The 14,637-nt window shown below is 44.0% G+C and overlaps 1 protein-coding gene across 1 annotated transcript in view; it reads left to right on the forward strand.

Annotated features, from left to right (window-relative positions):
• The first annotated feature begins 426 nt into the window (after positions 1–426).
• The window catches only part of cyfip1 (cytoplasmic FMR1 interacting protein 1), a 64,396-nt gene continuing 50,185 nt past the window's right edge, over positions 427–14,637 (forward strand). The window contains exons 1-2 of the mRNA XM_069179067.1: positions 427–673; positions 13,786–13,906. Coding sequence (XP_069035168.1) covers positions 13,790–13,906 — 117 coding nt within the window. The 5' untranslated portion in view covers positions 427–673; positions 13,786–13,789. The remainder of the gene's footprint in view (positions 674–13,785; positions 13,907–14,637) is intronic.

Consider the following 14,637-nt stretch of genomic DNA (forward strand, 5'->3'; position numbering starts at 1 on the left):
ATCATCCAGGTGAAGCTGCACATTGGTGGTGGTGGAGGGGAGACAAATTAATTTATAACAATGAATTAATAACAAATGGAACTCTGCAGTGAAGGACCTGAAGAAATGAATCATATGGTTGATAATTTCATAGTTATTACTACTCTTCATAGGGTGTGTTTTATTTAGGTTTAAAATGGGATTTGATTCATTTTTTTAAAATTCAATTTTATCCTTAAAAACCGGATTTATTTAAAGACTTTAACGATTTGCCAGTTACTTGACTTGGGCGTATACCGGCCAGCCCATTTAATCTCAGGGCTGAGGGTGGGGGGGGGTTGTTTATTCATCGCCCTCTGGTGGTTCCCTGGCATCCTGAATCCGCAGCGCCCCCAAGCGGCACGACGCTGCAAAGCGCCGCGGCGGAGGGTTTCCTGTCCCACTTCTCCCTGAGAGTCGCAGACAGGAACTCCCAGCTCGGGCTCAGAGCCGAGGTTGGTGTCAGCTGCTGCAGGGATCCTCCGCAACAGGAAGACGGCCGCCCGGACCAAGCTAAAAGTTTCCAGAGAAAGGCCGAAGCGGAGGGAGGTGGCTCTCTTACAGACGGGTTTCGCAGCGCTCCGCTCCCGCTGAATGGGATTTCTGTCCTGAGCGCTCACCATTTCCCAGGAAAACAAGACTGGGTTACGCTTAGGTAGGAAAGTTTGTGTTGTTTCGCTTTGGGTGTTGCCTCTACCCCCCACATGCTGGGCTTTTTAACTTGCGCGCTGCGTGGATTTGTAAGCGGTTTTCTGCCTACGGGCTTTGGGTCGGATTCTGTAGACTTCGTTCTGGGCTGGTGGGCTGCCTGAGCGAGCCGTGCCCCCCCCGTCCAGCCCCGGTGGCGGCAGTGGGATCCTCCCGGGCCTGACCGCTGGGTCGCACCGCTTTGGGAAACTTCGTAGAGCCGGAGCCCCGCCTAGCCTAGCCTAGCCTAGCCTGCGCTGCTCGCGGAATCGCCAGGAAAAACCGCACGTCTTCCCCGGGATTCAGCCTCGGAATTGGGTAAACTGGAAGTTCAAGCCCCCCCCCCATCTTTCGAAGTGTTTCGAAAACTTTTCTTTCCGTGCTACAGCTGAGGCTCGAAACGTCTTCGAGAGACTTGCGTCGCTCCGGCTGCTCCGTGAGCCGAGGAACTTCTAACGCGATGGCAGAGCGACTATTTTAGTGTGGCATAAAAGTTTTTGTCGTAAGTTGTAATTGATACTCATGCTAGCTGCTTTACACCGTGCCTGCGCTTCCTGGGAGACTGCAATTAGAGAGTAGCATTTAGCTGTGTGATTTCAAGTTAATCGTTTTAGTATGGTTAACGCCTTGGACATCTTGCGTTTTTTTTTTTAAATTTGAGGTCTGAAAAGTTAATATCATGGTAAAGATATAGTTTTTGGTGCCTGGGTAACTACCTTGATGGTGGTGCGCTTCCTTTCAAAAATGCAGAATTAAGATTCATAGTACACGGAGGTCACATAGAAGTTTTATATTTGATACTGTAAATATGGAGCTGGTAGCCCAAACACGGGAGAAAAACCGTCGAACTCTGTACAGTTTCATGCGTTAATTGGTTAATAGATATTTCCTACCGACTATAAAAAACATTCCAGGTGGGGGAAAAAAAACAAACGAGCCTGGTTATCTACGTGTCCCTGCAGTCGTAAGAACAGTATTGAGAAAGCACCGCTGTGCTGACTTGCTTCAGACAGCAGCCCTGTGATTTAAAACTGCAGGGGAATGTGCCCTGATGAAATCCTTTCAAGAATACAGCCCGTAATGGATTGCGAGCTGCCTGCTTTTTAACTTCGTAATGCGAATATTCAGCTCGTTTTCAGATTTTTATTCCACTTGGGTCATGAAGGGGAACTATCGGTGTAAAGTTTTCTTACACCCTTTTGTGAAAGCTGTGGCAATGCATTAATATTACTAACTTTTATATGGCACTTAAAAAGTTATTTAAGTACCTTTTTATTTTAATTTTTCCCTGGTATTGTACCGGAGAACCGTTATTTTTTATCTAATGTTTTAAGGGTGCTGTGATAGCTTTGGATACGGGTTAGATCTGTACAATGCAATTTCCTGCTCGTTGGCTAGGAGGGTGTAATAATAGTGTTTCTAGAATTTATCTAGCATTATACCACAAATGATTTGTTGGGAGTTGATTTGCACCCAAAGTGGGTAATAGAGCCTTCTCACATCTCTCAAACTCGCTGCTTTAATCCGTCACGGACTCTGTGACTGTTGAGATTTTTATATCTCATTTAAACTTTTTTTTATTAAAGTAATGGCTGTATAATTCAGTTTTACATGGTCAGTTTTTTATGTGCCTTTCTTTTTTCAAAGTTCTATTTTATGTATTAAACATATGCTGTTCTATAGCGCTCGTCAATAAATTAGTACTAATATCACAGCTTCTAGTCTTTACATAGCTTCTGTCTGTATTTATGTTTTTTTTTTTGGTCTTTTCTAAAACACTTTGAACGTCCAGGCTGTGATTTGTGTGTTGTGGTAAATTATTTGTGTGTTGCGCACAAGGTAAAGAGCAGAGTTTGTGTCTGCTTTTGTGGTGTGCAGCTGCAGATAAGCAAAGATCTAGACCTGAAGGTCTCTCCATTGTTTTAATTTTTCCTTCCTTGGGAGTTGAGTTAAATAATGGTGTTTGTCTGTGTCTATAGCTGCTCCGTACGTTCACTGCTGCACCAGTGAGAAAGAAACCCCTGTGTGTGGGTGGTTCCAGCACAGTTTACAGTGTGACAGACATTCATTCTCACCTACACGCCCACTCGTGAGTGGGGGTTCTCTCAGACCAATTTCTTCGGCAGATTCTCCTTCACTTTTTTTTTTGATTTTACGGTGCATTTGGCTTTTGAGGAGTTTCACTTTTTTTATTTCTTTTGATTTTCGTCAGTGTTTTACACGTTTGCCTGGATTTCTGATCTGCGCTGCCTTTTTGTTCCGCCGCTGAAAAGGTGTTTTGGAGGAAGAAGGTTCCAGTTTTGGACAAGGGTAATTATACCTCTCTGATAGACCCACCCTGCTGTGTGGTAATGAGGGTTTCTTTGGTGAATAGGGTACTCATTTAATGAGTGAAGAATTCCAAGCGGGCATTTTCTTCTGCTATATCAAACCTGGCTGATCTCACAAGGGGGTGAGAGGTAATTACGCTGGTTAGGTACCTGGTGGTTTAAGCTTCTAGCACAAAAGAGGAAACATTTGTTAGAACACTTGCAAAAGAGATACTGAAGGTAAATTGACCACAACATTGCAAATTGCAGCATTTGAGTTCTGATTCAAACCAAGAAAGAGCGACTCTACCCCCGTAGGTTCTTTGTATAATAGGATTATTGCAGAGAACGTTCAGTACCGCTGGCATTTCAAATCAATTGAAAAACCGAACTAGTAAAAAAAATATCTGCATTGCCTGGCCTTGTTCTCTTTAGGATTTGTTGCACTTGGTACAAAGTGTGGGATTTTCAGTTTTGCGATAGTCAGGCAAGTTTTTAGACAGAGCTGGCATCACTGTGTTCTTCTACTTTGTGTGTTCAGCACATGCTACTCTGCTATCCTCCTCTAAGAGCAGGTCACACACTGTGGGGTATGGTGCGCTTTCAGCCTGCGAACCAAAGCTTAGGAAATCCTTCCCTCAGTTTGTCTGTGCTCTGAGCCCGTGACTGCTTTTAAAACTCTGCCCCAGACTGACTTTTTGTGCTTTGACCTGTATTCCAGTCTGATAAATCTTTTTTGTGGTTAATCCAGTTTTGCTGTGCAGTTTCTAGTGCTGTTGTGTATTTGAGGGTTTTTGTTGCTGAACTATTTTGTTTTTGCTTATGTGATTTGTACCAGCACGCTAAAATTCCCATAATAAAAGGCACTTTTTATGTAAGCGATTGGGTTGTCTTTATGTCGTTACATGAAAATCTGCATTCTGCACATATAGGTTACTTTGCAAGCAGTGTATATATTGCACTTCAAATTACCTGAACCCTAAAACATTGTATTACATATGTATTTACATATTTCCCCCGTAAGCCTTAAACACAATCGCCAGGTTCTTTTTCCTCTGCTGGTGTAGAAAGTTTCGGTTCAGTAGTGACAGCTGAGTGTTGGGGGAAGTGAAAGCTGTCCTGATGGAGTCGGAGACAGCTGGGGCTGCAGTGAGAGCAGGGGTTTTGTGCAGACACACCCTGCAGTGGGACTGAAGGGCTGGACCTATCGAATATTTAGGTCTTTGGCTTTTCTATCTAAACTCATTTCTGTTTGAATAATCGAAACGGAGCATGCCTTTAACCATTGATTCGTTTGACAAGTGCAGTTGTTTGGAATTGTGGAACAGTCCTGCTGTTTCAGTTTCAGTTTGCCCCTCGGAGGTTCACTCTTTGTGAGCTGTTGATCTGTATGGCTTGCTGATCCAGTGGCTCTGCAGATGGTGGGTTTCTTCATTGCATGGGTGATTTCCAGTTGGAGGGTGTGTCTGTTAGGTATCTGCGCCTGTCCTGAAGCATTTTCACAGCTCTTACAGTATTTGCACAGTTATCATGGACTGTAGTCTCAGTCCTTTGCTAGCGAGAACCTCAAAACGTGTCAGAAGTTCTCTAGCCCTTTCAGCTAGTTTGGCTGGTGTGTTTTGCTCCTCAAGCAAGCTTGCACTTAACATAGAAACTTCTTGGGGTGACCTGCTACTGTCGCAGTGCTTGTCTAGACTTCAACTGTTAATAATGTACTGTCAAAGAACTGGATGCTGGTTCTGAACTTTTGGCACCACGCATCACCTTTTCTTTCCATTCATGCTGTGAAGTGTGATTTGCAGGGAGATGGTATCCTGAACACAGTGTCTGAATCACTGCCCCAAAACCTTCATCTTTCGCCAAGGGCAAGGGCCTCGTGTCTCTGACAAGCACATTTAGAAAGTCATCTAAATTCCTTTTTTTTGGGCTAAAATACAGAGCCATGGGTTTTAAACGGAGACAAACCTGAGTAGTTTCTTTTGAAATCCATTATATACAGTTCTTGATTCCCCCTCTTATGTTAAACTTGCCCAACTTAGATTAGCCTAATCTTAACTATTACAGTTACATTATCAGAAGGTAAAAGACATCTTGTTCTGAATGGGTCATACACGTGGAGTTTCAGTTCTTAATGAGTGACAACGGTCTACATGTTGACATTATAGTGGAGTTAATTGAATATCCATCCATCTATTTTCTGGCCACTTCATCCAATACCGTGTTGCAGGGGAGTTGCAGCCCATCCTAACAAGCAGTGGGCACAAGACGGGGTACATCCCGGCTGGGAGTCCATTACGGATACAGCCACTCACTCAGGGTCAGTTGCTCAGAAGCCAGTTAACCTGAAGTATGGATTTGGACTGTGGAATGGAACGCATGAGAACATGCAGGTTGAACCCAGGAAGGAATTGAGCCCAGGGCCCCAGCGCTGTGAGGCAGCAGTGCTAATCACTGTGCTTCCAGGCTACCGGTTAAATAATTATTTCAAATATACGCAGGGCATTTGGAAGCACTAGCAAGGCGGAAACCCACTCCCTAAGGCATCCTCCTAGATTAAAGATTGCATTCTTTACATGCAGTACTATTCATAATCCAAACATTTTTACTTCATTTGTTTTCAGTACGCATTCCACCCTTATATCTTTTCTTTATTTTTTCGGCCAGACTTTAAACCATCGGACATGTTTCTGTAGTTTCCTAAACCACATTATTCTACTTGGGTTTGTGGGGCATGTGATAAGCGATGACAGAAATCCTCCTCACTTGCTTGACGGTTCGCATTGCATCTTGGTCTATAAAACAGTGTATTCGTTGCACTTTCTGCCTGACGCCAGGGTGAATACTTGCTTGCTAAAGCTGAAGGCGTGCAGAAGCTTCTTTGCCTTTTCCTGTGTGAATTTGTTAAGTTCCTTATTTAAAGTAGGTTTGCATATGTTGTCTAAAGTAGTGCGATACCCTTCTAAGAGTTCCGTGATGAGTTTGCTTGTCAATAATTCCATATGCAGTGTATAATGATCCTAGTTTGGTCTGCCATCCCAGCACAGGCAGTATCATTCGATGGAAGAAGAACCCAGCTGCCTGCTGCCATATTGCGGTCGTAAGGTTGCGGCCTGCAGCGGGCGAATGAATTAAACCCTCTGCAGATTTCTAAAAGGAGAAGTGAGCCCTTGAGAGCGCGAGGAAGTGGAGGGGGTGTCGGAAAGAGAGCTGAGGGGGAACAGTGAGCTGTCGCCCAGCCTGCTGGAGTGGGCCGCCTCTCGCTCTGCCTGTGCCCAATGGGAACTCCACACGTGTGCGCGGTTTCTCTGGGAAAGTCTGGGACTGACAGTCGGCCAGGGTGGATGACTTATTTGAACTGTACAGATTTTGTTTTCTTTTTGTTTTTTGGAGGGGTTGTCTCCTGCTTTTTTTCCAGATTTAATTTTCACCCCCCACCCCCACACACCCCTTGTCTTTCGGGTGGTGTAAAGGCCATGTTCAGAGTTCAGCTGTGTTGCTGCTTCAGTGTGACTGTAAGCAACGAGGATTAATCATCAGTGCATCAATGTGTGTACCTCAGCTGAGCCTTTAACATGGAAAGACCTCTTGCAGGGTGATTTGGTGATTTTTTTCCAGTCCTCGAGTCCAGTCCAGTCCAGTGGGGTTCCCCCTTGTACAGTCAGTGTGGGTTCCTGCTGCCTGTGCTCCAACAATATTCAAGAACATGGACCCAGATTCATAACTGTCTAACATTCCCCTCCAAGTAAACGTTTCTTGTTAATGGTGTAAATGTTTTGTGGAGCTGTTGTCTGTGATGGATGGTGGGTTTGCTTGAAGGCTTTCGGGTTTACAGACCAACCATCCCAACCTACATTTGGTAGGCAGTTCGAAAGGGATGTTTAAAAATCTAGTTTCCCAGATCAAGTCAATTATTCCTAATGATATAGACCAGAATTTTGCAGATTTTTTTCTCTTCCTATGGCATGCACAAATACGCACACGTCACTGGCCTGAGTGCCTTATTAATGTTGTAGACAAAACCGGTTTCAGTGTTTCATCTGAGTTGATCTTGGAGTGCGTTCTCACCTTCTCCTGGCAGGAACTGATGAGTGAAAACAGCGCTGAGCTCGCACCGTTCTTTTGTTCGTGTTCATCGAACATGAAAACCGAAACTCGTGCTACACGTCATTCCCCGAATGTCTCATGTGCATGCACCGAACGTGCAAGCCTTTGGTTACTCGGCAAAATGAAGGTGTAAAACAGTTCTCGATTTTTTTTGGTCTTGCAAAAATACATTTTCCGACTGTCTGAAGCGCGCTCATTAACGTCTGAAAATGTGCCAGCCGGGCCACTTGAGCAACGCTAATATACATGTCTAGAAGGCAGGCACTGCTTCTCACTTCCTACTTCTGATATCTCGATGCACATAACTGCCTGGTCTGCCTCATCCTGTTAATGTCGGTGCAGTGTTAGAAGATGTGTTGTGAATATCTGTAAAGCCCACTGGTTCAGTTTGTGAATGCCAGTCTTCATCATAGCAAGGGAGTATACTGAACCACCACATTCATTTCTTTCATTTCAAGGGCAATTTCTAAATTGTCTATTTGTGTCCTTTCAGAGGACAATGGACTCCAGCAGTGTGTCATATGTAAATGATTTAGGAAGGGGTTGTGGTTTCCCTTGCTGGCCACTACTGTTCCTGACAGACGTGGTGTTATTACTGCTTTTCCTTCTGCTCATGATGGTGTCTTTTTCTTGCCTCCATTACTGGGGGAGAAAAACCTTTGCCACATCAGGCCTGTGTTTAATGATGTGGATGAAGCCATGATGTTTTTGTGGGTAAAACTTCCAGGTGATCGTATTTCAGGCTACTCCTTGACCTGTGGGTGGCTAATTTGAATTCCACACGTTAAGTAAAATACTATAAGCACATGTAAAAGATTGAAGTGCAGGTAAACCTTTGCCAGCAATGTATTCATGTTCATTCAGCCACGATAATCAATCTTAACATGACTGTGAAGTAATCGCTGACCGTAGAGAAAGTAGTTTAAGACAATAATGACGGCGACAAGAGGAGAGATTATTGCAGATGTCTTAAGTGATATTAATAAATCCAAGCATTAGCTAGTATCATTGTCGTTTCCGGCATATTCATGAATGTGGTCAGAGTATGTGTAGATACCCAAAATGCTTTGTAGACAATCTTAAAGTACAAAAAAGAAGGGAGTCCGATATTGATATTCTTCTGAAAGTGTGATGAACCAAGTGAAAAGTGATGAACGAAAAATACTGGTGTTTACCGATTTGTTTAACAGATTCTTTTTCTAATGATATTAGGTTCTTAGTTATATTTAAAGAAATTTGTGGGGAGCAGCATCAGTGTGCTTTGTCTGCAAAGGAGCAAGAGAAGGTCCATTCCAGGCTGAAATGTAGGAAGGGGAAGCAAAATAGTTTCTGTTGAGCCTTTTCATACAGTACCTGAGGGACAGAGCAGGGGGTCAAAGGACAGAGCAGGTGAGAAAGGGTGTCCACATGAATGGAGATCTGGTGGAGGGGTATGAAAACTTGACATCTGTACATAGATGGACAGGGTTAGAATTAAACTGTCATTGAGAGAGGGAGGAAAGCGAGCTCTGAGTTTAAGGCTAATCTTGGCTTTCTGTTGTCTTTCTGAAATAGGAGTTGTGAAATCCGTCTAAAAGGATGGAGGCAGAACGGTCAGTAGACTCAGGGCCGGGAGAGGTGCAATGGGGAGCTATCGGCCCGGAGAGATCTTTGATCCTCACTGCTCCGACGTATTCCCTGAGGTGGTCAGCTGGCCAGTCAGTCAGTTGTCGGCCTGTCTTGAGACCAAGTGGCAGGCTGTCTTCTGCAAGAGGTGTTATATTGTGTGTACTTCAGATCTGAAACTGTTTCTGTTGGTTTTTGACTTCGATTGGTGTGGAACCTACACATCCAACCTGACAACACTGGCGACAAATTTCACATCGAACAACACGCACTTCCTGGACGCATTGGAATACAGGAAGCAAGCCAGGCGTGCGCTTATTAAAGCATGTTTGTGGACCTTTCCGGGCATAGCAACCAAACCGTTTTCATGCAACGGAAGCGACTGTAAATGGCAGAAGTGTGATTTCATACATCAGAGTCATCAGGAGTGTGGTCAGTTGAGTTTTTGGCAGGCTGCTGAGCAGCTGCAGGACAGGGGTTGGACTTGACCTCATTTCCCAGGGTGCTCAGGGCTGCTTCTCCATGTCGGGGTGGGCTTAAGTCCGAATTTAATGAAGCCTCTCTAATATTAACGGTGAGCTTTGTGAGTTAAACTGGAGACACTGTAGGCACTAAAAAAACCCACCTGTGACTGAATGGGGCGATGGTGCTGCTGAGAAACCCAGGTTTCGAATAATTAAAAACTACGCTCCAAGAACACTAAAAAGATGGGATTTGTCCACCGAGAGACTGAGGTGTCAGCAGTGGGATTTATTTTCTTTCTGACCAAGTCTGTCCAGGCTATAGATGCTAAAAGGGCAGCCAGCAGCCATAACACCCTGCAACTTACAACTGGCAGCCCACTGAAGCTAAGCAGGTGTGAGCCTGGTCGGTACCTGGATGGGAGACCTCCTGGGGAAAAACTAAGGTTGCTGCTGGAAGAGGTGTTAGTGGGGCCAGTAGGTGGCGCTCACCCTGCGGTCCATTTGGGTCCTAATGCCCCAGTATAGTGACGGGGACACTATACTGCAAAAAAGACGCCGTTCTTCGGATGTGACGTAAAACCGAGGTCATTAAAAATCCCAGGGCATTTCTCGAAAAGAGTGGGGGTGTTACCCCGGCGTCCTGGCCAACTTTCCCGTTGGCCCTTACCAATCAGGGCATCCTAATAATCCCCCTCTATGAATTGGCTTCATTACTCTGCTCTCCTCTCCACTAATAGCTGATGTGTGGTGAGCGTTCTGGCGCACTATGGCTGCCGTCGCATCATCCAGGTGGGGCTGCACATTGGTGGTGGAGGGGATCCCCATTACCTGTAAAGCGCTTTGAGTGGAGTGTCCAGAAAAGCGCTATATAAGTGTAAGCAATTATTATTATAAAAAGAGAAGTAAAGAAATGCAACATTTCTGCTGGGGAGCCTTCTTCAGGTGTCTGTTCCTTTGCGGCCTACGCATGCTGATGCACATACTTGAACTATATTATCTTTTGTCGGTTGCTATATGTCATTCTTGATGCATGAGAATTCAGAAATGGTCAAACCCTTGCAGGTTGTAGAGCGATCAGGCCTTCTAAACTGTAGTGTTACTGTCTGTATGAAACTAGCTGAAAGGAAATAATGATCAGAGACCACTTGAAAAGCTTTGTCCTTAACAGTTTTGCGCTTTTGAGTTTGTGAGTGAGAAACTGATGCTTTTGGTTATTGTTTTTACACTCTGGAGGATGCAGGCATTGTTTCTGTGCATGAAACAGCTTGCACAAACTCAGAAGTGGACCCTGTAGCCTGTAGCTTTGTGCAGCTTTGAGGAACAGGGCCCTGTCGGTCTCAGCCCATATAATTTCATGATCTCTGTCTACACGAAGAGACAAGGGACTGAAACTAACTTGACTTTTTTTCAGACCCGTGTTGTACAGCTCTCTTTTTAGTTGAGTTTTTGTGGTTATCTTAAACCTAAAGTGTGTGCCTGGTACAACAAAAGCTGCTTATAATTAAGTGGGATTTTTTTATAAGCATGTGAATAATCATTTCTGCCGTTTGAGACGATGTCATTCGCAGACCATGATGCCATAAATTAGTACTGTTGACTTTATCATGCACACGAGTACAGGGTTTTAAGCAAAAGCAGTGTGTGGTGGAAACAAAGTTCTTTTGCTCGGAAGCTTGTCTTTTGAATTTTTTGGCAGTTCTGTGGAAATTGGTGATAAAATCAAAGTGCTACTCGGATCAATCACAGTAGCTGCCAGTCAGTGTGTTTTGAACAGCAGCTGAATGTTTAAACAACTGCTGCATTATGGGAGCATGAAAATACACAGCTGGGGTGTTTACAGGAATCCGTATCCTGGTGTGAAGAGCTTTTTCTACACCTATGTTGTATCCTGTGAGAGGAACAGCCCCTTCAGAGCTAGGAAGGTATTTTGTAAGTCTAGGGCACAGGTAATTAGTGTTTGTGTCTGTTAGATTATGGACGAACTTTGCGCTAGTGCAGGCTCACAGTTCTGCCATACAGCTGCATGAGCGTACAGGCTGCTTCTGTTTCTGCTCTGATAAAGACACTACTGTTTTATAATTTCTGTTCCTAATCCACACACAAGAGACTGAGCGCTGTTGGATTGAGCTGCAGTAGTACTGTGCAGAAGAAAGCACAGTGTCCAGCACTGCACTCTGGCTGGTTGCCCTTGTTTACGCACATCATGTGGCTGTTATTTGCACCTTCATTTTGAATGCGTTAACACTGATGAACGTGTTATCCCCTTGAAAAGTGGAAAAAAAAGCTTAAGCAGCCAGTGCAGCATTCAGGTGAGAAACCAGACATTGTGTAGCTTAGATGGCTCCTGTTCTGCTCCAGTACAGCCATTGGCCTCGGCTGCCCAGTTCTCACTCTACACAGAGTGAGTCTAATTGCTGGATAGGTCTTCACTTTTGAGGCTGTTGCGATGGCCAAGCTGAACTTCTAACACTGAGTTAGAAACTTTCTCGAGTTCACTTGGTATGTGACCCAGGAAGAGCAGTGTGTCACTTGAGTAGTGCTGTTTCCACTGCTTTTTCTTACATTGTGCCTTTTAGCAGTGCTGTCACTTCAGAAGTGCCTCATCTGATTAAAGCGACTTCCAGGTTTCTTGTTATTATGTTGGCTAAAACTTAACAGTAAAAAGTAAAGCCAGTATGCAGCGTATATATATACTGTATATAAACCTGTAGTCAAATATGCAGAAATGATTTTAATATTATGCATTTATGGCACATGGTAGGTGAAAATGCATCAGTCCTATTAGGATCTATAGCTCAAATGCTGTGAGCATGAAGAAAACCATCCTGTCTGTAAAGAGACCCTAGTCACTAAAAGTGTGATTGTCAGAAATGGACGCAAAGGTGTGTGTGTGCTTGTGTGTGTGTGTGTGTTAAAAAAAAACATTTGGGCTAAACCTGGCTTACATCACTTTTAAAATAGTTCCTCACGAGCCAAGTTATAGTAACTGCAATTGTTTCTGTGACTTGGCATCTGTTTCTGGTATATCCTGGTTCATTCCTTGGAAGGAATCAAAACCACACGTCCATAAAATGACTAGCAGTCGAAGGAGTCTAAATTGCTTTAGGTCAAAATGTCAGAAGTGTGAACTTGTCTTGTATTGTTTAAGAATGTATCCTGGGCGATTCTGTTAATTAAGATGTTCTGTTCTGGGTGGTAGATACTTTTTCTACCTCTTCCCTAAAACTGATAACCCCAGCAGCAGCAGAAGTTTGTTCCTTTTTCTCAGGGTAGAGAGATTCGAAACGGCTTGTTTTATTTCCTTGTAGTAATAATAAGAGTTTCTCTTTCCTCCTTCTTCTGCGCTTCTCACATGTTTCTCCCCTATCCCTAATTTTGTATTTGTTCTTCTTCAGTGACATGATGTTGATAATTGAACATTATTCTTCCCATCTATAACTGGCTACTGTATTTAGGTACTTTTTTGTTGTTTGAAGCACTGCTGGATATGTGATAACATATGTGATGCAGATGGTTTGATTTAGTTCAGGATATTCCACTTTGAGAAAAACATGAAAACCACAAATGAGGGGAAGGGATCTGGCCTGTTCAACTTGTTTGATCTGAGGATCTCATTTGAAAATCTTCTTTTGAAAGAAGCCAGCGGATCGATACGACGGCGTCTTCCAGACTCCCACAGCCCTTTGTGTTGAAACTTTCCTTTTGCTTTCTATTCAAGCTATTTCAATACATTTTCTGTATGAATTATCTAATTACACTTCCTGATAGTTGTACCCTGGTGCGTTTCACTGTTAATTCTGAAGAAGAGTTGTCAGTACCTTGGAGGGTTTTAAATACTTGAATCGGGTTCCCTTGAAGTTTTTTCTGCCCAGCACTGTCAGTGCAGGACCTTCCTTTAAATTCCTCAGTAGAAGAATGTATCGGGTTCTTACTTTCTGGTTTGACTTCGGAGCAGCAGTATCATTTTTGCAATGTGGTGAATATAGGTTGAAATGCAGGTGGACAGTTCATATAGCTTCTTCTTGCCTGTGACGTGTGTAGTAATCCCCTGCTGGTGAGCCCTCTGGCAAATGTTAATTGCCATAATGAATTCATTTTTGTCTGTCCATCAAAATGTCAGTGGTTTTCCTGAGGAAAGTCGTTTTCTTGATATTTACTTTGTGAATTTGTAGCACAAGTGTTCTGTTCTGAAGCTCAGTATATTAGCGCTTTCCTTTTTTGTCGAAAAGATGAAGCAAATAACATTCTTTTATATACAATTTGAACCCCATATTTTTTTAGTTCGATTTACATGATCATTTCAATGTCTGCTGTTTTCTCCGTAAAAAAAAATTGAATAACAAGCTGAAAGCTACTGAGTGGAGATAACGATTTTTCCACAGAGAAAAAAATGTCGCAAAGCAGCTGCCTGTGCCTTGCTTTCTGTCCCCGATTGCTTTGTGTGTACTTCAAAGTGCATGCGATGTATTTGACAAATGGCATCAGCGCACGAGTCCATCGTGGCCCCGGTCTGGTTTGTAGGCAGGCCTCAGGCGGATCTTTCCGGTCCTGGGTCTGCAGCGGTCTCACTGCCTTCCCCCCTGTGCGCGTCTCCCCAGCGCCATGGCGTCCACTGTGACCCTGGAGGACGCCCTGTCCAATGTGGACCTGCTGGAGGAGCTGCCCCTCCCGGACCAGCAGCCCTGCATCGAGCCACCGCCCTCCTCCCTCATGTACCAGGTGAGCGCCGGGGGACCCCGCGGACCGGCAGAATCGCTCGTTTAATCCGACAGGCAATTGGCAGACTGCAGAATGGTTTCTGCAGATGGGGCTTGTTCTGTGGTCTACCGCTTAACCACTCGCTGTGCCTTCCGCCGAAGTGCTCTCGCTTTTATGTAGCCGTCAGATGCAGTACAGTGAGCACACGTACAGTATTTTGGTACACCGATTATTTTGTTTTCAGTAAATGCATATTTATCATTCAGTGTCTGCTTACAGACTGTAGGCCATGTGACTGAACAGAGTGAGCAGTGCTTCCCGTGTCTTCTGTACAGGGCAGTAGTGCCTCAGTTACAGTCTACTTGAGAAGTGCATATTACAAATAAGTACTGAGAAAATGTGTATCAGTCGATTGGTTAATATCGTTATTGGATGTCCTGTCCTGTGAAATGTCATCTCGTACTCTCCAACACACAAATATTGTACACTAGCAAGTGAGGTCCTTGTTGCATTATGACTGCTAACTTGACCTGTCGCACCTCGTGAAAGGAGATGTTTGGCATGCAGTGTCATTTGAATGAACTGGTTTTCATTTACCTTTTTCAGAAAGGCACAGTGCTTTTGGCATTGCCATCTCAAATGTTTCTGCAATCCTGTGCATACACTAGTATTTCATAGTTTTGGCCAGTTTTTGTACCTACCTTTGCTTCCTTGAAGACACTAACTTGTGATCTTCTGATACTACAGAAACT

Source organism: Lepisosteus oculatus, chromosome 15 (assembly GCF_040954835.1).
Source record: "Lepisosteus oculatus isolate fLepOcu1 chromosome 15, fLepOcu1.hap2, whole genome shotgun sequence".
NCBI classification, from domain to species: Eukaryota; Metazoa; Chordata; class Actinopteri; order Semionotiformes; family Lepisosteidae; genus Lepisosteus; species Lepisosteus oculatus.